The sequence below is a fragment of the Triturus cristatus genome, chromosome 5_2, assembly GCF_964204655.1.
Source record: "Triturus cristatus chromosome 5_2, aTriCri1.1, whole genome shotgun sequence".
Classification (NCBI taxonomy): Eukaryota; Metazoa; Chordata; class Amphibia; order Caudata; family Salamandridae; genus Triturus; species Triturus cristatus.
The window spans coordinates 302,919,467-302,943,566 of NC_140588.1; the positions used below are offsets into that span (position 1 = coordinate 302,919,467).

A 24,100-nucleotide genomic window follows, 5' to 3' on the forward strand; every position below is an offset into this window, starting at 1 on the left:
CCATACATTAAAGTGTCAGGTGCGGACTGCTATTGCCTCAACCCTCAAATCTGTTGATTTTTGTAGTCATCAACATGTTCACTTAAAAGTTACCAGTAAGCAGGGGTGCTTATTCAAATCTTCACCATGTATATGAAACACAATATATGTGTAAATAATATGTGTACTGGCTACTAGGTAGTGATATATGTTGTTTATTTATTAGACGTCAGGGTTTATTATTGGCCAATATAATATTTCAAGAAGACATTGAACTGAGGCACTTCACATTATATGAAATTTATGTAGTGAAATATGCTTTTTCAATGCCAGATTATATTGTCAAAATAACTATTAAGGTAATCTGTCATTCTATAATTCAATTATAAAAATGTTGAATTTAAATGAGATGGTCAGGTTGCACATGTATGGTAAACTGTAAAGTTAATTCCAATTTGTATCGTACACACCCAAATGGGTTATAGACATTACTACATGACTTGAATACTGCATTCTGCATTTGCGAATAAAATAAATTGGCATTAAATGTGCATGAAGTACTTTAATGACTCATGAAATTCACCTACATGATACAATTTGTTACAAGCACCTTCTGGATTTTTTGTTAAAGTATTTAATAATTATTTGAGAAAGATGAAACACTGCATTCTTCATTGTTACTAACAGCATGAAATTCAACATGATTATAGCAATTAATGATAGTTGAGTTGATTTATTATAGGTTTAAGTGTGCTTCAATTTTATGTCTGACATTTGATAGTTACTTCCTTGATGAAGCAAAATAGCGAAACATGCATTGGTTATTTCCTAAAATATTTAGCAATACAAAATTTAGATTTCAGAGTAACTAGATTAAATTATTAGCACACATTTTGAATACCTCACCATAAAGATTCTAATTTATGAAAAGAATGATGGTAGGAGGTGTGATTTCATATTGGATCTTCGAGGCCCCCCCATAAACATAAGTATCTTCCTCTCTACCATATTGTTTGCCCCACCTTCGCCGCCCCCCAGAAGCTTTTCTCACCAACAACCCAAACCTTAAATGAATTAGAATTTATATATTTGTAAGTGCACCATACAAATGTAAAAGGGATCCAATCCTAAATTTATAAATTAGTGTATGAACTTTATTTTTTCAAGGTCCCACATTTTGGTAAATTTGGAATACTGGTATTAAAGATATGAGGTTTAGAAATATTTGTTGGTACTATGGGAAGCACTTCATGCTGGTGTGGATGTAATGTCATTTACCGAAATTGGAAAGTATAAGTATGATAAGGGGAGTAATTAATGAATTACAGAGGGGCAATATCATGAGACAGTGTCAACGGATGTGATGGGGATTAGGGGAACATTATCTGACTATTTGTGGAGGTAATGTCACAATGCACTGTGGTTAATTTCACAGTGATTTGGCTGCAATTTCATACTAGAGAGTGTCAACTGAGAGAAAGAACACACTTTAAAACTATTCTGCTTTAATACAAACCAAAGTTTACCACCAACTACTTTCTACTGGATATAAAAACACAATTATTATTAAGAGTAACCAGAAGCAGAATGGTAAGAGGATGGACACAACTACAGAAAGATGTCATGTCACCCACAACTGAAACGTTTATAATATGAGGCACGCTGAAAGCATCAACCTGCCACTAATCAGTACCAAAATGGTTACTTCAAGAGAAGAGAAAACAATGAGCAAATTTCTATCAGAACAAACAATAATCAGAAAATTGTCTCTGGTACTACCAGCTTGGCCACAATAAATTCAACTATTAGTATGTGGCACACCTAGGGAAACGCGGGCTCCCTACTGAGGAACAGAACTGCAGTCCCTTTTGTTTCATTAGGTACATTACAGTGAAATTTGGAAGGACACCTGTGGGTCCTGAAACATAACGTTTCAAATGTTTCAGGTCTGTTTTATATAAGAAAGCTACATCTATATATTTGAAGTAAAACTAATTAGGCACAACTTCCAGTTTTATAGGGGGATGGTCCCTGGCCATTTAAAGGTGAGAAGACAAAAGTTCCTACTCATGCTTAAATGATAGAACAATAGTTGAACCACGAATACACGGGGTTAGTCAGAGTCTTCATAGGACTTTACATAATGGAACCTCCGTGGCTATCCCTCCTTTGCGCCTCCAAATTATTCACATTAAACCTTCCACATCTTGTACCATAACATAAAAACAAGACAACATGAAATATAACTGAAAAATAAAAACAATATAAACAGTAAAAAGATTACTCCAAGATCCGGAGTGAGTAAATATTTGATACCCCAGAGATAAAAGGTGCTAAGCAGAAGGGGATTCCACCAACGATGTGCCAGACAAAAGGTTACGTGGGGCAACCCATGGCAAGGGAATCCTTAGCCCAGTCAAGCCTTCCCAGTAGAATTAAAGTCTGAATCACTAGAGTAGACCCGCAGAGCATATTCGAGGCTGATATGAGTAGGAGAATCACACCCTTTGATAAAATAGGAAAGGAATAAAACAGTAAAATACAAAAACATTGTGGGAAAAGTGCACATGGGTTCCTTGTAAGATAAAGAGATAAAATCTTATACTAACATGGTGTTTGGACTAATAAACTAAGCAGAAAGGTGCAAACTACCCCACCCAATAATGCTATGAGATGCTGAAAAGATATTGATGAGGTCTCTTAGTAATTTCTGTGGGTTGCAATGACCTGGTGAGTACTGACTCACGATTCGTTGCTTAGGTTCAAGCTTTATTTAATAATTTAAAACAAGCATTTGCAATGCAATAGGTCTCGCATTTACGCGAGTTTGAGCTATTGACATTGCAAATGGCAATGCCTTTTATTCTTGTTTTTGAAACATTATTAAAAGGCATTGTCATTTGCAATGTCAATAGCTCAAACTCACATAAATGTGAGACCTATTGCATTGCAAATGCGAACTGCTGTTCTGCAGTTCCCCTGGGGCACAAGTAGGCATCCACTTCTGTGAGGACGGCTGATCTGAGCAAAAAGACAGAAGTGGATGCCTTCTTGTGCCCCGGGGGGACTGACATAAAAAAAACACTCCCCACTTGGTCACCTACATCCAAAATGCAGGTATTAACTGAACACGGTTCTTCCAAAGTGGTTAGCTGTGTTCCTGACCCTTTGGGAGAAGTAAGATATCAGTTTTTATCACTGCTTGGTAGTTGGGAATTTCCTAAGGCCTCCATTACTGCTCACAAATGGTAAATAGTGCTTGCAAGTAGCCATGTGTTTGCGGCTCAGTATTTGTAATGATGTATATTTTGCTCATTATGTATCTGTAGTGCGGGGACTGACCAGGGTTGAACCCAGATATGTTCGCTAAAGCGTCAATTAATATCGGCACCCCTCCCACATCAGCCATTTCTATAGAATATTGGGTGTATATGGCACTGAACCGCAAGTGCGCAGCAGTGTGCGCCAATAGTGATATTGGTCCTCTAGCTTGAAGCATAGAGACAGTCGCGACCTAGAACAGGGCACTAGGTGCCCAATGATCTGGGAACCGCCATCTGATCATTTTTTTACACACAACTCCATGGATTGCGCCCTGCTACTCGTCTGGAAATCCACTGGCTTTGTTCTGCTAGGCAGTACAGTTTAAAGTCAGGGACACTCAAGCCTCCACTTCCAGCCTGCCTTTTCAAAGTTCCCACTGCAATTCTGTGATGTTTCCCATCCCCTATTAAGTCAGAATATCATGGGCTTTTTGGTATAAAGCAGTAATATCACAGTATTGTATATTCAGAAACACACTTGTGTTAAAAATATTCCTCTTACTATATTGTCGTATTACATTTTTTAGATAAAATATTTTAAAAAATGAAAAGCAGAATAGTTGTAGATGTTAAAAATAATAAAAAGAATTGTTTGTTCTGCTGAGAAACTTCCTCTTCCGGATAGCATTCACCAGAATCAAACGGGGCGTTTTGGGGTTTGCTTCTTTCAGCTACTGGCATCCTTGACTTGCCACTTCCTAACCTCTGCTGGCAGACCTTATCTGCCTTGTAACTCATTCATTTTATATTTCGATTGAACTGTCATCCTGCTCTTGGAAAACAGGTCTCTTGGTTGATTTTCCTATCTGGCTATCTGTTAGTGATATGGTTCATTTATTTATTTTCCTCCAAGTGGCATAAACTGGGCATTAGGAAGAACTTGGGACAAAATGGAGATTTTGAAGGGAACTTTAAAATATGTCTGGAGTATATTAAAGACACAGAAGCAAGTATTATAGTTCCTCTGAACTTTATTATTCATCACCAGCAAGGAATGCATTACTTGATATTTCTTTAAAGCAGGGTTCTCCAACCTTTTCTTTAGTGAGAGCTACTTCTGATCAGTGAAAATCATTGTGAGTTGCTGAAGACCAAGCCACTCGTTCAGTGTTACTGGACACTCAGTTTTATTGAATGTAAGCCTTTTGTCCATAGAGCAAAAGACTAAGGTTTCTACAAAATACTTTGTCTAGGGGCACTATGACAGGGCTGCGATGTATGTCAGTGAGAACGTGGTCTTCTGGGATATATGAACATGTGTGCGTATGAATGGGACATGTGTGTACAGGTAAATGCCGGTGTCCTATGTACTTGTGGCGCAAAACATACCTTTTGCCAAATGTGGCACTGTAACACGTATAATGCAAACATACCAACATTTTTTTTACTGGTAGAAATTTAAAGTGCAGACAAAATGTTCTGCAAAAAATGTTCCTAGTATGGAACATTTTTCTGCATTTAAATGTCTTTCTCTTAAAAAGTGTCGCATTTAAAAACAGCAGGCAACTTGCACCCAGCGGCCTGCAGACACTGCGCCATATTTACAACAGAAAAATACAGCCATTTGTTTAAATAGGAGGAATTTGAAGTAAAGAAACCTGCTTCATAAAATGTTAAGACTTAATTGAAAGTAGAGAAAAACCTTGACTCAATGCTTTATAGAAATATTGTTATCCTCTTTAAATTTATCCCATTTGAAAACGAGCATTGACATAGCCAATATGTCTCGCCTTTGGGGTCTTGTAAGTGTTTAGGCAGAGCTATTGGCTTTGTCAGTGTCTTTAGGCTATGTTGTAGAGCAGCGTGGGTGTTGTGCAACATGTTGAAAAGTTATAATAAAAACGCATTTTTGTTACCTTATATATAACCAATAAGACATTTTTAAAACTTTGAACACCTTTTTTGAATCATTGTTTTTGTACGTGTAATTTTTCAAAATAAAGTGTTTTCATAACTTCATATTTCAGACCTCTGATGTTTTGATGCTTGGTAGAGTGTTTACGAGCTTAAGTGGCCCATTTAGTGCATTAGATTGCTAAAAAGTAGTCCATATTTACAAACTGAGGCAGTTTAGAACTTACAAACATACATAGAACTGGTGAGCCATCGAAATCTTTAAGGCGACCAGATCAGGTTACTCAATACTTAATTTAAAAGCAGACAAACTACACGCTGCACATCATTTAAAATCCCAAACAAAAACAAATAAATTATAAACATTGCATTTCATACCACTACAGCGCTGGTATAATGTGCCCCACCGGCCCTCCCCTCCCCTTTTTCAACTCTATGGGAATCTGAGGAATCCCAGAAATGTGAAATTTGGGCTCTTAAACATCATTTGGGAGGAGAGCAGTAAATCTTCACCTTGCACGACTGTAAGGGAGCTTTAGCAGGAAGATTGCAAAATACAGTTTAAAAGCTTCGGTGACGCAGCCTTTGCTAACAGCACTAGGCTACAAGCTTGAAACACGGATATGCTGGCGGATGACGCACACACTATAGAGTGATTTCATTTCCACATGCAGTTTAATTTGTGAAGATGAAAGTGGACTCGCGTGACCCAATCACTCACATTGTGTTTTAAAGAAGAATGGTAATACAGCATGACAATTTCCAGTAAAAGCAATCATTTTCACCAAGCCCCCCTCCTGTTGCGCACACACACACACACACAACATAGCAAACGAATGCTGTTAAGTGTGCCGATTAAAAGGCATGTGCCTTTTATTTCTAACGCACGCATGGTGCAAAATGACATTTGCAAAATGTCAGAAGTGAGCTCAGTGGAACCCCTGAATAAATAAATGAATAAATAAATGGACAAGTGGGTGAATATATTACCAGGGAAGGGCATTTTTTGTGAAGTAATCTGGGTAGTATATGCTAATAGATTGTAACGACCAACACCTGCACGCCCCACTCGGGAGTCTATCGGAGAGAAATTACTAGCCACCATGATGCCACATGGGTCATCCATCTCTGTATGCTGTGCTGGTACCGCCATATGAGTAGGGCTTCCTCCCTTGGACGTACAAACTGCAACAACTATTACTGTGGAGTATAGTTGCCCTGACATTCAAGTGATACTGACACCCCTGGAGTGCACCCGCTGAGGCTCAAGAAGTCCAGGGGTAATTTACCATGGAAAAATAGTTTGGAAAAATGCCGCCTGGTAGGATCAACAACAGACGTGCACAAACCCAGGGAAAACCTCTGGTAAACTCCAATCTCACACTGCAGAAGAGACGAGACATCACAAACGACTAATTAGGTCACCCTTTTAAATAGGAAACCCTTCACCACTTACTGATAAACCAGCAGGGAAGCTCTCTCCACTTAAACAGAAAGCACGAGGATCGCGCTGGCCCGAGGAATAACTCTTCTCCTTGGACCCGACTTGGCTGCAGAATATGTGCAGTCTAATTTCTGCTCTGGCTCGGAAACTATTTGGACCAGGGCTGCGCTGCTCGTCTGGGATATTGTGCTGCAGCTGGCACTGGGGTGGAAGGCACATTTAAAAGGCCCGCTGTACTAGGTCACATGATAAGAGAAAGAGCAGTGTTGCCATCTTGAAAGGTGTTCTTGCCTATGCATAAATATAACAGCCTGCCCTCCGAGAACAGCGCCTCTGACATCGAAGCGCCAAACAAATTACATGCATTGGCATAGCCAATAGGTCCATGGGACCATGTAAGTGGTTAGCCATGCTGCACATTATCCTGGGTGCTCTGCCGTTCTGCAGAAATAGCGATCAGAGTGACGGTGTGGGACGGCTGAGAGAGGAAAGGAAATGCAGACAACGGAAGGAGGACGGGAGCATGGTGAACACGGCGGGAAGGGGGGTGGGAGCAGAGTGAACACGGCGGGAAGGGGGGCAGGAGCAAAGTAAAAAACTGGAACCGGAAGTACAGCGGGAGAGGGGCGGGAGCATGAGCATGAAAAAAAATTATATTCCGAATGACTTTTCTACATACATTCAAAAAATCCTTCTCTGCGCCATGTATAAAAGAGTAAAAACCGAGCAGCCCTGTGACGGCAGTCAGAGCAGGCACGGATCTGTGCACAGCTCAAGCCTCCCTGCTCTGGGTGGGTGTGCACTGGCGGTCCTTGACTAGGAGGCAGCAGTGACTGTGGCAGAGAACATCCTGCCGTGTGACGCGCCCCTAGAGCAGTCTCAGCCATCTTGGGGCACTTCGGAAGGGGTTGTTAACATGATGCAAGACTCATATTTTCCAGTCGACGGAGGCGAAATGAAAACGCCAATTAAGAACATTTAATAACAGCAGCCTTTCCTCGCTGTTACGGCGCAGCAATCCGAGATGGCCCCGGCGCAGTGCTTTAAGTGGGAAAAAAAAACTGGGGGTGCTCTAAAAGGGGCGTGGTTAATGTCTTGAAGGGGCGTGGCCTATCCGAGTGGGGGCGTGGTCTAAATCAAAATAACTAGCACTTTGTGCTTAAGAAAATCATGAAGTCGCATCCAGCAAAGGATAATAAAATAGGCAAAAAGGTATATTTATTAAGTATAACCCATAAAAATACCAAACACTTTAAAAAACATGTAAAGAATATTTATATTACTTAGAAATCTATTGCAGGATTCCCCAAAACCCTCGAAGATATTCAGTGTGTTTGTTTTGCTGGGGTTTCTCACAACAATTTTCTTCAGCAGACCTTCTACCTTTTGCAAGCCAACTCTTTACATACAGCTTTGGGTCAAATGTTTCAAATGGAGGACCATTGAGTTTTATCCATAGGCATGAAGATTTTTCCATTTTCTTTCACACACGGCCAGATGACATAAATTGAGGATTTCTTAACTGTGACCTTTATCTGTCACATGGCTGTAGTCCATAATTATATACTTTAACTCCTGTCAATATTTTAGTAGGAGGAAACACACAATTTTCTTTTGTTAAATTCAATTCATGCTAGATGTGACATTAATTTTTGTAAAATTACAGTTTATGAATCTTATCCTTTTTCAGCTCAGTCCAAATGGACTTCAGTACCACCGCCATCGAATCGGGGAATGGGACCGCTGGCCTTCAAGGTGGAGGCCCCACGATAGGCATTACAATGCGACTGCCACTACGGTGTTCGCAGTGCCTATCTTTTACATTGCAGCAGGTGCTGCTGGCTGCATCATCCGCCGCAAAGTAAAAAAAAAAGGAACATGTTAAATATATCGGTGCCTGCCACATGGTTCAGTGATATGTTGTGGGGCATCATAGATGCCCCCCAGGACCCATGTCTGAGGGCCAGGGGTAAAGGGGCCTGCTACGGGCCCCCAATGTCCCTTTCGCCAGCATTTCCATGGCAGGTGAACCGCCATTGATAAGCTGGCGGCTAAGGGACATCGTAATCCCTGCTGCAGTGCATGGTAGGCACCACCAGCATTGTAGGAACCACGAGCCCCTCCACCACACCGGCGGGCTCAAGAAGCCCGTCGGGTGCGTGGTGGTTGGTCTGTCCGACCGCCAGGTAACCACCCGCCATTGTAATATGGCGGGCTGTGACGCAGTCACCAATGGCGGTGGGACCGCCACCGACGGGGTGACGTGGTGGTCCCACAGCCATTATAATCACCCCCTAAGTTTGGTGTGCATGCAAATCCTACATTGCCAACCCCTGGCAAGTTGCACTGCTAGTGCTGGAAAAAGGCCAATGGAGGTACCAATGGGTGAGGTGGACTGGCCTCAAGGGTCTTGTGACCTCAGTGACAGATTCACTGTCAATCTAGGATGTGCTTCTTCATATGCCTGCCCGTAAGACTGGAATTGAACTGCAGTATGGATTGTGGTGGACAGGTCCACCTGCGGGTGCTAAGACACCTGGGCTTCTAAGGTCTATCGGGCCTTCTAAGGTGTAGCATCGGAATAAGCTCTGTCAGGAGTGTGGTATGGTGAACTGGTCATGAAGGTCTGAACATGGTTCTCCAGTTCCAAATTCAGCAGCTCTGGCCAGAGTGCCACATTCTCTCCCACACTGAACACCATACTGCCCCACTGAGAGAAACTCGCACTGCCTTCAGCACAACTCAATTGTGCTGCGACTAAATTCAAATTATGCACTAAGCAACAGTAAAATGCTGCCTGAAAAAAAAGGAATAACACCCTGGAAAAAGCAAACACTCATAGGGAATGCATGAATAAGCAAAGCATGCGAACTGTAATCAGAAAAAAACATGGTTACATTAACGGTTTTAAACTCATTATTCAGAAATCAGTAAGTGATTTTGCCTGAAAAGTTCAAGACATGGCTACTGGACCAGGAAGGGACCCCTTTCAATGTCCATTGCTTATATCCTTTCAAAATGTATGCAGTTTGGTTTAAAAAAGACCACATCCCCAAACACAGAGCCGCATTTTATAAGCTAAAATAATTAAAAAGTTGGAAACGATCATATTAAACGTTTCCACTCTACCCATCAACCAGGTATTGCAGTCCCTTTAGGAATGGCGCACTTACCCACCCTGGGAAAACAATGTTGTTCAAAGAAAGAAGATAAAAAGAAACTAGCGCTTTCACTGGCAAACTCTGTAAAGTGGCGCTAATGTGTGTGGGTGTAAATAACAGTCTGGCCTGTCTGCTGTCCACTCTGTATTGCTTTATTTAGGTATTTAACTATTTTTTCTCTCCATTCCGAGGTTTTTCTTTTCAATCGAAAACGGTCAGAAAATGAGGACATTTACAGCCAAAGTGTTCAGCCTTTTTTGGATCAATTTCACAGGGGAACAAATAAAGAAAAGGAGAGGCAAGAGAGAGTACCTTAAGAGCTGCCTCTTGAAATCAGCACGTAAGCAGGAGCGAGACAGAGACAGAAAGAGATGGAGGAATAAAGAGGAGGGCAGCCGCCAGAGGCAGGTCAGGAGTAGTGGACACGGTCCTTGCCATGAAGGAAAAGAGACAGCGTTTATTTTTTCTCCGTTCTCTGCCCTTCCCAGAAAGGCTGAGCCTTCCTGCAGCATAACAAAAGGCAGAGGGCGGGTGGCCTCTGACTCCAGGCAGGTCAAGTGCAGGGCCATTAGGTAGCGCTTTCACGTGCTAATGGCCCTGTGATAACAGAAGGGAGAGGGGAAATTCCTTTGTCCCCTCGTCCCCCCCACCCTTGTCCCCCGTGTCCCCCCCACTCCAAAATCTGGGGGGGATATATCCCCCGCGTCCCCCACACTTCCTACGCCCATGAGTGCAGCAACAGTGGGCAGAGTCTGAGCACCGGCAGTTTTTTTTTGGGCCCTCAAAACGGGTCCGAAAAAAAAAAAAATAAAGAACGGACTACCTTTAGTAGCCACGAAAATAGAGCCCGATAGAGACCCGTTTCGAGGGCCCCAAAAAAAAACTGCCGGTGCTCAGACCCGGACAGACCCGGCCCACTTAAAGCCCTGCCCCGGCGTGACCTCTCCGTGCTGTTGTGCAGCGTGTGGATGTCATGCTGAAGTAGCCGGGGAACAGTGCGTACATATTAAACACGCGCGCCTGCCAGATCGATGCGAGGCACTGTGTAAATGTATGTAGAATACCCGAGAACGCCTGAGTGCGTTAATTAAAAAAAAAAACATGAAACCGAACGCTGTGGTTGGGAGCGTGGCTCGCAAGTACGTTAATTTAAACAAGCATTGGCCGCACGCGCGCCTCGCACTTGAAGTTAAAAAATAAAAATAAAAACAAAGCAAGCCCGGCGGAGCGTGGTGCGCTCGCGCTTGGGGGCGGGGGAGCGGACCCTTTGAAGTGCTCCCAAAAGGCGGATTGCATGGCGGCACGATGCGCGTGATTGTGCGCGTGCTAGCCATGCAATCCGCTTTTTGGGAGCACTTTTCAAACCCGCTTTCTATAGTCTCGCTTTGCGATCGCTTACGCGATAGCAAGGTTGAGACCTAAAAAGAATGGATATTCTGTAAGACTTTAAAAATATTCAGCTGGAAAAAGATAAGGTGTACGATTTAGACTTTTGCACACTGGGACCTCCACCATAAATTGCCAGAGGTCCCACTTTACACTCCGATTGTATCATTTAGAGTTGGAGAACCACGAGGTTTCCAAAAGCAGAGTTTAACCACCAGCCCATCTGCTAAAGTGACTGCCAGGGAGGAAGGGGACTGGGGTGGGGGGGGCAGGGGCACAGGGGGGCAGATTTAGAGGTGGTCATCGAAATTAAATTCAATTAGCTGAACAACATTATCACTTTAAGGGTGTCACTTACACTGTGCAATGCATGTCTATACTTTTCAGCACCTCAAATTTACACCTGAATCAACAGCGTCAATATATCCAGTTTTCACATGGTCTGTGTAACAAGGACAGGGATTTAAACAACAACAACTATTTTTATCAAAAGAAAAAGGACAAAAAATGCATATCCCCTAATAGTATGCATGGGTACTACATGCAACGAGTAAAGTATGCAATCGTAGAGATAAGTAAACAGGCACTCATCCATTTTGTATATGAATTATCATTAACATCACATCATGCATAATGTATGCATGGACTGAGTGGTAGTGTTTATTAATCAGTCAAATAATCTTTAACGCCAAACATACATAGGCACGAACAACACATTTTATGAGTAATTTTTTTTTGTGAATTGGCCCTTTGGTGTTTCTTGGTGAAATATAACCTAGTCAGGGATGCTAACCTACAAGCATTTAAAATGTCCATTGATGCCAGGTTCTGGCACTCACTAAAGGCTCTCTTTATGAGTGGCTCGTTAAAATCCCTGTTATTTCCTTGCCCTGATTTATCATTACCGGAAGTCCCTGCAACTCAGAGGGTGGCGATTAAAGGGAATTACATGTCTGGGGAAATAACATGTTGTAGAAATCAGTGTTTTTGCACTGGTTCCTGCATCTTCTTTTACGGTATTTCACACAGATTCTGGTTACTTTCATGGGCTGAAAGCTCTGTGTAAAACACACTCGACTTGTAATTTCGATAGGCAGGGAAACTGTTGTTACCAGACCCATTGGGCCATCATTACTAGTGGCCCAAGACATGGGCTGGATTTTCCTCACCGCAAAGTTACAGATACAAGAGGTACCAGTACCTCTGAAGGTAGTGAAAATCCAGCCCATTATGTGTTAGACCTTGAGAGTCAATCAATCAATCAATCTGGATTTTTATAGCGTGGCTATTCACTCATGAGGGTATCCAGGCGCTGAATAGAGTCCACTAATAAATGAGGAATTACCGGTGAACCTGTAAGTTCAACACTTGTCCTTGGTTGCTTGTGTCTAGCTATGAATACCAATTAAAATGTGCAATAACGGTGCAGACTTACCTTCTCTGACAGTAACAGCAATAGTATTAGAGCTGCTCAGTCCTTGAGCGTCCTGCACCGTTAACCGAAAGCGGTACGTACCGACCTGCAGACCAGTCACAATTGACACTGATTTTTCACTGTTTTCAATTTTCACCTTTTGTGGACCACTGTAAAAGTAATAACCAAAATAAACATTGACATTGTGTTGAACACGCAATTACGTTATATAGGACAACAAACATTTACATACTTGGTTTAGAGTGGTTTCTAATTGTATTTTGAATGCATAGTTTTATTTTAACACATTTTCTTACCAAATTGCTTGTAAAATTAGAGGAACAGAGGCTTTTTCTCAATTTTGCAATAAAAAGCTCAATTGACTTGGCATGTTTTTCTTTCAATGTTTCCAGAGATAGTACTAGTATTATTTTCCATCACTCTACATATTTTTATCAGTGTAAAATCCATGCAGCCATCTGGCTCCCCCATGATAATGTAACAATAAATGTGAAACTGATCTGTGAGAGAATAATATGCTCTAATCCTTTTATGAGTGCTATACCTACATTAAAAATCTGAAAATAGCATCCTGAATTGAGACAACTTGTGACATCAGACATGACTTTAATACCCGTGATTTACTCCCATAGAAACTCCCATACTCACAGTTGTACAGCCAACCTCAAGCCGGATTTACAGAAGGTTAACCAGCCCACTTGACATGCTTACCCATATGCAAGTTCTGGTTAGTAGGAGTTTATACAACTTTCCTGAAGATAGCATCTGGTAGGAAAATGTAATGGGCCAAAGTAGATCCAATAGCTCTGATCCACAGGGTGGTTAATACTGCTTAAGCCTCCCCATAGACAACTCAAATGGGACTAATAATGCAACATCCTCAGTTTCTGGACCATTGTTTTTACTTAAACTCCATACTGCAGGGAAGTCCACCTTCAGAAAGGCTGCATAATGTAAGCATTGGAAGGACCATGGTGATTTACTTGACCTTCAGGCCATCATGACAGACTGGAGAATCCTTATTTGTCCTGAGGAGGCCTTGCATGGACATTCCTAAATCTCTTCTGAATACAAAAGCTTTGGTTGCACAGAAATGGAATAATTCAGACACAATGAGGAATGCACTTCACCGTCTCTAATTCTGGGATTACTGAACCATCTGACTCTGGCGAAGCTCCTGGAGAAACGTGTCCATGTCCAATTATGCAACCCCATAGAACAATTCCAACTCTAGACCAATTCCAATCCATCTTTCGCCAGGGCCTCAGCACTGAGTTGGCTCGAACGCACATAGTAGATGTTGCGCTAAATATGCTGGATCAAAATGAACCATGCCTCCTAATCCTCCTCGACCTCTCGTCAGCTTTCAACACGGTTTAACATGACAGCTTCCTAGACTTACTGGAAAGTTGGATGGTGCTATCAGGGTCCGTCCAAAACTGGTTCGCCTCGTTTTTCCACAACAGAACCCAAAGAATCAAGTTTAATCAGTCCCTGTCCAATTCCACACCGGTCATACTTGGGGCCCCACAGGGGTCCAAGCTCTCACCCACTCTCTTTACCTGTTCATGGAGTCTTTAACTGAAATTCTGACATTATCCAACATCCACTATCACATGTACGCTGATGACACCCAACTGTACTTAAAAATATCTTTCCGGGGAAAATATCATATCTCTCAACGTAAGTCAACAAAAACCTCAAATCTGGCTGACCTGCAATCACCTCAAACTAAAAGCTCTCAAAACAGGATTGCTCTTAATCTCCTTACCCAAACAGTCACCCGAATGTATGCAGCAACTAACAGCTCTTAATGCTTACCGCGCGTTATAGATTCCACAAGATCACTGGGAATAATGCTGGATAGGAACTTGAACATGCAGGAGCACATCAGGACTACCACTAAAGGAGCAAACTTCCAAATGAACATCTTAAGAAAAATAAAACCTTTTCTCCCCCTCGATGACTTAAAATCAGCTGTTCAAGCCCTAGTGATTTCCAGGTTGGACTATGGAAGTGCAACCCTCTGCAGGCTACCTAGATCTAAGTTGGCTCCACAAAGGGCCTCTCTTAACTCTGCTGCAAGGCTCATCCCAGGATCTAAAAGATGCAACCACATCACTTCCCATCTGAAATCTTAAAACTGGCTCCCATATGAGGCAAGCATACAGTTACTAATTGCCTGCTTGACTCATAAAGCGATACACTTCAACAGCCCGAGGTACCTTGGACAAAAACTGGAGCTATCGGATGGATGCAGATCCTCTAGAGGCACCAGCACTTCATTGCTGAAACCACAGAAATTTCATAAAAAGAAAATGTACAACCGAACCTTCTCAGGTATTGCCCTGAGAAAATGGAACTCCCGAACACCTGAAATCAGACTGAACCCCTCAACTGTATCATTCAAAAAGGAAGTTTAAGTGCTTTTGATGAACAAATTTCTGCTCTAGAACCCACAAACTCTACTCTCCAAGCCCCAATTGGGCACAGTGTCTACACTCATGTAAATTACTCGCCTGTTATGATCTTGTTTATTGAGTTGGCAGCCTGGACCTTGAGGTGGTCTCTTCTTCAACTTGGGAGCTGCCACATCCTGTACTGTTCTCTATTATCTTGTTGTTTGTTTTACCTGTCTATTCTTTACTGGTCATTTGTAAAGCGCTCTGATACCCTGTATAGTCACGTTCTATATATAAAACTTTATAAATAAATAAAAATCCATCCATAAGCCCTCCCATTTTGAAATAAGTAAGTAAATCTCAATCCTGAGAGCTTATGGCCCAGTCCCAGTATAGTTCCTTAACGTAGCAAGACATGGCTAGGATAAAAGCCTCAGCTGATGGTTTGAGCAGCTCAGCTTTCTTTCTCTCACTCTGTCGTGTCCCATGAGGTATCAAAGGCCCTGTACCTTACTCAATCAGCTTGCCATCCTTAACAGAAATAGTTATGAGGTGCATCCACAATCTATAAGGAGCTCAGCTGAGCTGCGGTTTTTCTATTAGAAGGGAACCAAGGGACAAAATAGGCATTGGGGGGCATTAAAACATCCACAACACTTTCCCTGGTTAAAACGGCATAGAGTTCAACCACACTGGCAGCATAAACAGAGGGGTGAGCTTTTAATATAATTACAGATGTACTTCAACCTAGTCAGTTTGTGACTGACAAACGTCAAGATTGCTGTCAGAATGCCCAAAATGTTCTTTAAAAAACATTATCATGAATCTGTAATTTCTGTGGGTTAGTATATTCCCATATGTCAGCCCCATATGAAGCAACAACTATGGCTTCAGCCCTATAACATTTTAACATGGAAATGATGTGCCTGCCACCCCCAACACTCTTAACGGAGTGAATGCGCCATTGACTAAACTCATTTCACTAATCAGGCCTGTCATAAGAGGTGACCAGTTCAATTTTGAAACAAAAAATACACTCTCAATTCAGGAAAAATCTACTCTTTCTAGTGGTTTGTTGCTTATGCTGATCAACTGTTGTTGGATGCCCCATTGACATTACTCCGGATTTACTTATGTAAGCGATCAGACCACGTGGCCTCCTAAATTACACATCTGATACCAAACGTTAAAAACAATTGTGTGTCTGGAACAGGAGGGCAGTGGCATAACCATATAAAAAGAGGGAGCCATCTACCTCCAACTTCTGTGAGTTGCCACATTGTTCTAGAAGCTCAGAGTCCGGCTGAATAGTATGCAGGGTAAGTTAGTAAGGTGATAAAATGCACCCTTACCTGACCTTACCTATGAGAGCTGAAGGGGGATGTGCACTCCTCTCTAAGTAGGAGTCAGTCACTAATGACGATAGGAGAATTTAATTGGCCAAAGTAGATCCAAAAGCTCTGTTCCACAGGCGGCTTAATGCTACTAAGCAGAACTTATCAGCCTGATTTGATTTACAGGTGAGTGATGGGGAAGTGTTGCTTTGAGGCCATAAATTCCTGTAAATCAGATTCTATACTTGTCTTCTCAGCACTTACGCTTCCCCCTTGCCAACCTAAACGGGACAGAACTAATAATGTTAACAAAGGTGGAACCGTGAGAACGATCCAGGGTCAAGATAGGATTATGATCACTCTTCCGTTATGACCTAATTCCAAATTCATTTACAATTACCTCTCCTTTACTTTTTTACCACTTCAAGTCCTCGCATTCCAAAAATTGGTGTTGAAGAAAATTGATAAATTGAACAAAAAAGGTTATTTACTCTATATAATATCACTTCGAAGGACAGCTCTTCCCTAAATGCTGTGAAAACCGACACTACACTGGTGGTTAAGCCAGCTGATAAGGGTGGAGGAATTGTACTACAAACTAGAGACAATTATCAGAACCAAATAATGAAACAACTGTCCAATAGAGACAGCTATTTGAAACTTGCTTCAGACTCCACCCACCAAAGAAATACTGATTCTCAGTTTGACAACCACCAGTAACGAGGGGTGGTTCCTTACTTAAAAAGAATTCCTCTATCTTAATGTCAAAAATACACACACACCTGTGATACATACTTTGCCCAAGATACACAGGAATGTAGAATACCCTGCCCCCGAAGGCAGGACGATCGTGTCTGGTTGTGGTTCTATTCTGAAAATAATTGAACAGTTCATCAATTTTTTCATAAAAGACTTTGTCCCATTGACCACTTGCTACATAAAGGACAGTATGGATTTCATTAATACGGTTGAGGATCGGTACTTTGACCTGTTGAATTCCTTGTTAGTATACCTAGACATCGAGGCATTGTACACGAATATTCCTCAAGTGGAGGAGGTAGAGTTTACTCAGAACATACTTGAAAATAGGCTAGACCACAACAAATCCCAACCACTTTCATTACTAATCTCCTACATTTGACTCTCAATAAAAACTTCTTTGCGTTTCAGAATGATTTCTAAATGCAAATCAAAAGTTTTTCCACGAGAGCCGTTTTTGAGCCCAACTTTGCTATTTTTTTAATGGATAATATTGAGATAATCTTGTCCCCTACAAATCTATTCCACTAATATTTTGCTCTGGAAACAATACATAGATGATACTTTTTATCTGGTAAAGTTGGGAGTTTTCCTTATACAAGTATCATGAATGATTGAAATTGTAATTCTCAAGGCCTCAAGTTCACACTTCAGTACAACAGGTAAAATATCAAATTTTTAGACCTAGAAATTAAGACAAAAAATGCACTATTGTATACTACCTTATTCAGGAAACCCACTGAGAGACATACTTTGTTATCCTATTCCAGTTATAATCTGAGAGCCCTCAGGGACTCCATTCCATATAGCCAATTCCTTGGAATTAGAAGAAATTGTAAATTTAGGAATTACTTCTACAGGGAGTCTGACATACTATCTAGAAACTTATCGCAAGAGGTTTCGTAAGCGTCTGATGAACCACTCACTCAAAACGGCATGGTACTACGCACTAGGAGACCTTGCTAGCACCTAATGCTAAAGACGACACAAATAAACTTGTAGGTGTTACAAATTCTCACCAGTTTCTAACCAATGGATTAAATGTATAAAAAAAACACTGGAGTATTCTTAATGCAGGTGACCTTACACTTCAGAGACCAATTTTCGCATTCTGGAAAGGAAAACTTTTAAAGGATCATCTGGCCTAGGCAGCTCTTCCATATAATAATCTCAAACATGGAATCACTGAACTCTGGGGTTTACCCCTGGTGACTGGACATTTCAAATGTGGCCACTGCAGTGTGTGTCATCTCACAACTGAATCTAAAGTATTTTCCTATCACAACACAAAGATTACCCTACACCAGTTTTTTTCCAGTTGTAACACTCACAATGGTATCTATGTCATTGTGTGCCCCTGTGCCTTATTATATTTTGGCCAAACCTCCCAGAAGGTAAAAATCAGAATTTGCCAACATTGCAGCAGACTCAGGTGTAAGGTCACCAGTGCACCTCTGGTAGAACATTTCATGGAGAAGAACCACATAGAAGACAATATCCAGTGGCAGGTGATTTCTACAGTCACAGTACCAAATGGCCATCCAGTATAATGGGGTAACCTAGTGTCCCTCAGAACCTGGGTGTACAGAATGTGAAGTAATGTTGGTTCTGTCGGGTACAAAATTGCTTTAATACTTAATAAATAATGAACATTAGAGAGAGAAATTCAATTACTCCAACACTTAATCAATGAAGAATTCAATATAGAAGAGAAAAACACACCAATTATGAATAAATCACAAAAAGAAAATAAGGTATTGAAAGCGTAATCACTTTTTTTCTTTTTTTAATTTTTTTGTGGTGTAGAAATAACATAATAAGGCTGTCACAAGCAATCAACAAAGCTTTTTGAAAAACGGCGCAAGGGTGATTAAGTGATAAAAGTGCAAAAAGTGCTGAACGTGAGTGCAATATATACAGTGCTGTATAAATTGTTTATAAAAAGGCTCATTCAAAAGACATCCGTCATAAGGACATGAATCTCCAGTCCGACTGGGATAAAGTTAGCCTTTCACGAGGAGTGGAGAAAATAGGGTATGGATTTGGACAAGCACGTCGACTTTTTGACACAGAAGTGTGTGTGATTGGAATTGCAGTCACGGCGGGTCTACCTCAGGACAAGGGGGACACAGGGACAGCCAGAGGGAAGGTAATGGATACCAAAGGAAGTCTTTAAGGATTGATCCACCTTAGGTTGGATTCCGGTTATTGATTGGAATAAATCACATCAGGGGACGGTAAAGGCACTGTTTGATTGCTCTTTCGGTGCGGGCACACTAAGTCCCAGTCAGACTGGAGATTCATGTACTTAGGGACGGATGTCTTTTGAATGAGCCTTTTTTATAAACAATTTATACAGCACTGTATATATTTCACTCACGTTCAGCACTTTTTGCACTTTTATCACTTAATCACCCTTGCGCCGTTTTTCAAAAACTTTGTTGATAGATTGTGACAGCCTTACTGTGTCATTTCTACACCACGAAAAATGTAAAAAAGAAAAAAAGTGATTAAGCCTTCAATATATATATATTTTTAAAGTATTCATAATTGGTGTGTTCTTCTCTTCTTTATTGAATTCTTCATTGATTAAGTGTTGGAGTAATTGAATTTCTCTCTCTAATGTTAATTATTTATTAAGTGTTGAAGCAATTTTGTACCAGACAGAACCACCATTACTTCACAGACAGTACCAAATGGGGCGGAGACATCACAGCAATACTGAACAAGGAGGAACTCAAATGGATTCTATGATTTGACACAATGAACTCAGGTCTGAATATCATGAAAGACTGAACTGCGTTACTTTAATCTCTCATGATGAACCGCTGGTTACTTCAGAAACTGCTTTAAGTGATGCTTGATAACATTTAATTGTGTCTGGTTTTCATTGCCTCGTCCTGGACATTGGAATCTCCACAAGTGGACCCGCCGTTTCCTTAATAAATTAGGGTGTTTTTAAATTCACCTCCACTTGGTACCACTATGCATTGTTCCTACTGCTATTCCTTGTACTGGACCCTTTCAGAACATTTCTCCTCCATTATTATGCCTTCGTTGAGTTCCTGTATGCATTTTTCTACTTGTTTTAATTCCCTCTGATGGTTCTTCAATGAGACCCACTCCGCATTTTTCTCTTTGAATTAATTCCCTTGCATGTTTTTTAAGTGCACCCAAGTCTGGATTCCCATGCTACTGAAGTTTTTGCCCCTGCATTACCTTCCAATAGTACCATTCTGGTTCACTAGGAAGACTGGCCCCACCTGTTGAGTCCTCTTTCTATTTCCTTTTTTCTTATATCGTGCCCATTCGGACTCAATCAATCAATTAGCTTCATTCAATTTCTTGTTTTAAAATCATAAAAGCATACATATAAAACATTATTTAACCCCTTCCCTGCTCATGACGGAACCACTCCGTCATGAGCCACGGGCGCCGTGTTCTCATGACGGAGTGGTTACGTCATGCTGCGGCCGTTGGCGGCCGCTCCGCCCACGCGGCACTGATTCCCCGCCTGTGCGGGCGAAAAATGCAAGTGGGCGGAGTCGTGACGGAACCACTCCGTCATGAGCACAGCTCGCCCGTGACTCATGACAGAGTGGTTCCGTCATGAGCATGGCGGCGCCGCGCTGACCCCAAACCCCCCCAGCGCCGCGGCGGAATTCGTGCCGCGGCAAAGGGGTTAAAAAACTTTTAGCAACGTAAATAAATGCCAATAACATTGTATGTCTACTGCTTAAAAAGACATTGATAAAAAGTTTTGAAAACTTTGAAAATTGAAACTGCAAATGTAATCAAAGTAATAAAGAAATGTGCAAAAATAGCATTTATCAATAACACGACAATTCCCATTTAACTCTGTAATGATTAGGCGCTTAGTGGATGAAGGACAGGGCGTGGCAATGATACTCTTTGATCTATCTGCAGCATTTGATACCATCTCACCCTTACTGTTGATTCAGCGGCTCCAAGACATGGGTATCACACATCAAGTGATGACCACAATTCAAGAGGGGGGACAAGGAGCCAATTAGAAAAAGGTCCTGTACCAATGCTCCTAAAGACAATGTGCAGACAATTAGAATGGTACCAGTTCCTAAAAGGGAAAGGAAGAGAGCGCTCAGCAGTCCAGATTGGTTCTGCGAGTCGGGGTAGGTGTCTCCAAGGTAAGGTATGAGGGAGTGGTACTCCTGTGCGTGTTGATGTTGTGCCCTCAAAGCATCAACATTGGGCACTGCTCCTCGTGGGGGTGGCGCTGCAGTCCCTCAAGGACACGAATAAGACAGGCCCAATAACAGTACATGTTACCCTTACCTTCATTTAATTTAATTTCTGTTCCCAATAAATTGATGTATGCCTCAGGTACCTACGGAATGTACGGTTTCCCTTGTCCTGTATAACACACTTAAAAAAAGTCAATGGCCTGATGTCAAAACTAGTGAATTCCAAAATCTAAGCTCTGCGACCTCAAAATGTCTTTTTTATATCTGTCAACCCAATTTTTGAGCTGGAAAAGCACTACCAACTCGTAAAATGGGTTTTGCGTTCCATTTCAAATCACAGCTAGGAGGGGGCATAAAAGGCATGTCCACTCCTAACCGCAAGTCACAATGATCTATATATCAATGGTTTAAACCACTGATCAGTTACCAACAATTCAAACATAGATGATTTACAAAGGAGAAGGCGTTCACTTGGGCCACCTTCTCCATTGTAAATGCTGCTTCGGACGTTTTCCGAAATGGGTATTTTTGTACTTTTTTTAAAAGCAGCCCTGGTTCCTCTAAATAACATGGGATGATGTGAAGATAATAAGTTTCCTGTTTGAGAATGCAAACATGGGAATGGTGGTCTGCTGTTCCGTTGGGAGAGGGAGAGAGGATGTTTACAAACCCACTTGCCCGCCAGGAGAGAGGCAGCCTTGCATGCATTTTTTCCATTGGTAGACTATATTGATCATTTCACATCTTCTCCAAACTGAATTCCAGCTAAAGTTTATCTAAACATGTTCTGTCAGAGACCGATAACCATCCTAAGCAAATATCTTTCCTCCATATCCACTGAACATACTGACCCTATTTAAACCAAGCTATGATCATTTTAGAAAAATCTGCATAAACATTTCATATTCAAAACAAAGAATCTGAGGGCACACCTGATGCTGCTGGGGGCTGCCTTCCATACACATTCAGTCCATTTATATAAACACTTGAACAGTACATCATCACTTTTAAAAGCTTTGGGCCAGATTCAGAGTTTGGCGATTAGGTGCTTTGTCACAAACATAGCGGATAGCCTGTCACGCCTAATTATAATGAGTTATAGCCTAATACACGTATAATTACACAGATGATATATTTGGCATATTTGTGATGGAGTAACCATTCACCAAACTCTAAATCAGGCCCATAGGTTTTTCTAACAGTGACAAAGTGTACACTACCAAACACAACACACGATACAACAATACCAAGGATGAGAGGCAAGCCATTCACATGCTAAAAAACAGTAGCCAAATTGTAATTTAGCCTGTAGACAAGGTTGAGTTAGACAGACAGTTAACTCCATGGTTTGAGATCCTGAACTCACATACCAACTGGCTAATTCGGTGCTATGTTATGGGGCCTATTTACAAACTGCATTTTGTAGTGCATTTAGTAGTACTACAGGAGTGAGGCACAGGTGCTACAAAATGCAATACACAACCCTACCTGTGTCTCTACCTTTCATATCTTTTCTATTCGGATATCTTGGCCACGAGTATGGGGATCTCTGCACAAGTAGGCCTACGTTTTAGTATTAAGTGTGGGAGGGACGGAGGAGTGGCTGGAAAATGGTGACTACTTACACCTAAACGGTGGATTAGGAAGGGGATTTAGGGCGGGACATGCAAAACACACAAACAAAAACCACTTACCCACACAAGAATAAAATAAGCTCATGGCTATGGATATTGACAAATTGCACTTCAAAAGGTACTATAGTGCATACACGTCCCCACACTGTCACAAATGTATAGCCTTAGAGTATGCCCAGCACTACACAAGGCCACTCACAGGTATACTGTAATACACTCCCATGAAAAGCAATGGAAGCAGGGACTTATAGGAAATAATGTTTAAATAAGCAAAATAACTTTCAACATTAAAAATGATCACAAATGTTAATAATCAAATCATTTTATTATTAAAATTATAATAAACTGTAAAACTTGTATTAAATACTTATTGGTATTCAAAATAATTGCACAAATCCATTTTAATAAATTGTAATAACAGCCATTAATCTGGGTTTTTTCCAAACCTCTCCAACTCAGTTTCTCTGCCTCATTTAGAGATAGCCTATCTCAGATAGGGAAAATATTTCAATTCAGAAGGCAAAGCAGGAAACCCCCTGCTTGCTCATCAGTGTTGGAATGCATTCCATGCTCAGGTTGGACATCCCAACACTCCTTCTTCCCACCACCATCATCATCATGCAATGCATCCAGCATCTCTAGGGGCAATGTAAGGGACACTCCTTTTTCATTTTCAGGAACAAACTTCCACTTAGGGGGTTAGTTTCTGAACTCTCCCCCCCGACTTCCCAACCACCATCCATAATGCTAACGATTGTGTCATATTACAGCGGCCTAGATGGCATTGTAGTTTCATAGAAAGTGTTTCTGCTGCACTTTTGCTGAACAGTCCCCACATTTTTTGTGGATACATTTTAATTGGGCAGGCCAGATGCCGAATGGCAAGTGGAGGTGATGCGTCAGATGAAAAAGCAGACTGTCTGCCAGCCCACCAAGCAGCCAATGAGACCCTAATCACTTACAACTTGCCAAGATCAAAGGAATTCTGATGGCACAACTGTAACATTGTAAAAGTCATCTATGGTATCAAACATGCATACAACCTTGTTGTGGGCCAAAAGACAGGCAGACAAAAATATTAAATCAACAATGCAGCACAATATCTTTTAAGACATAGAATGTGCCCTCAGACAAACATTTGGATCCAGAAAGACCATAATGACAAT

General features: G+C 41.4%; 1 protein-coding gene across 1 annotated transcript in view; it reads right to left on the reverse strand.

Annotated features, from left to right (window-relative positions):
• Positions 1-24,100, reverse strand: part of KIAA0319 (KIAA0319 ortholog) — a 415,358-nt gene that overhangs the window by 150,367 nt on the left and 240,891 nt on the right. The window contains exon 13 of the mRNA XM_085607057.1: positions 12,583-12,731. Coding sequence (XP_085463183.1) covers positions 12,583-12,731 — 149 coding nt within the window. The remainder of the gene's footprint in view (positions 1-12,582; positions 12,732-24,100) is intronic.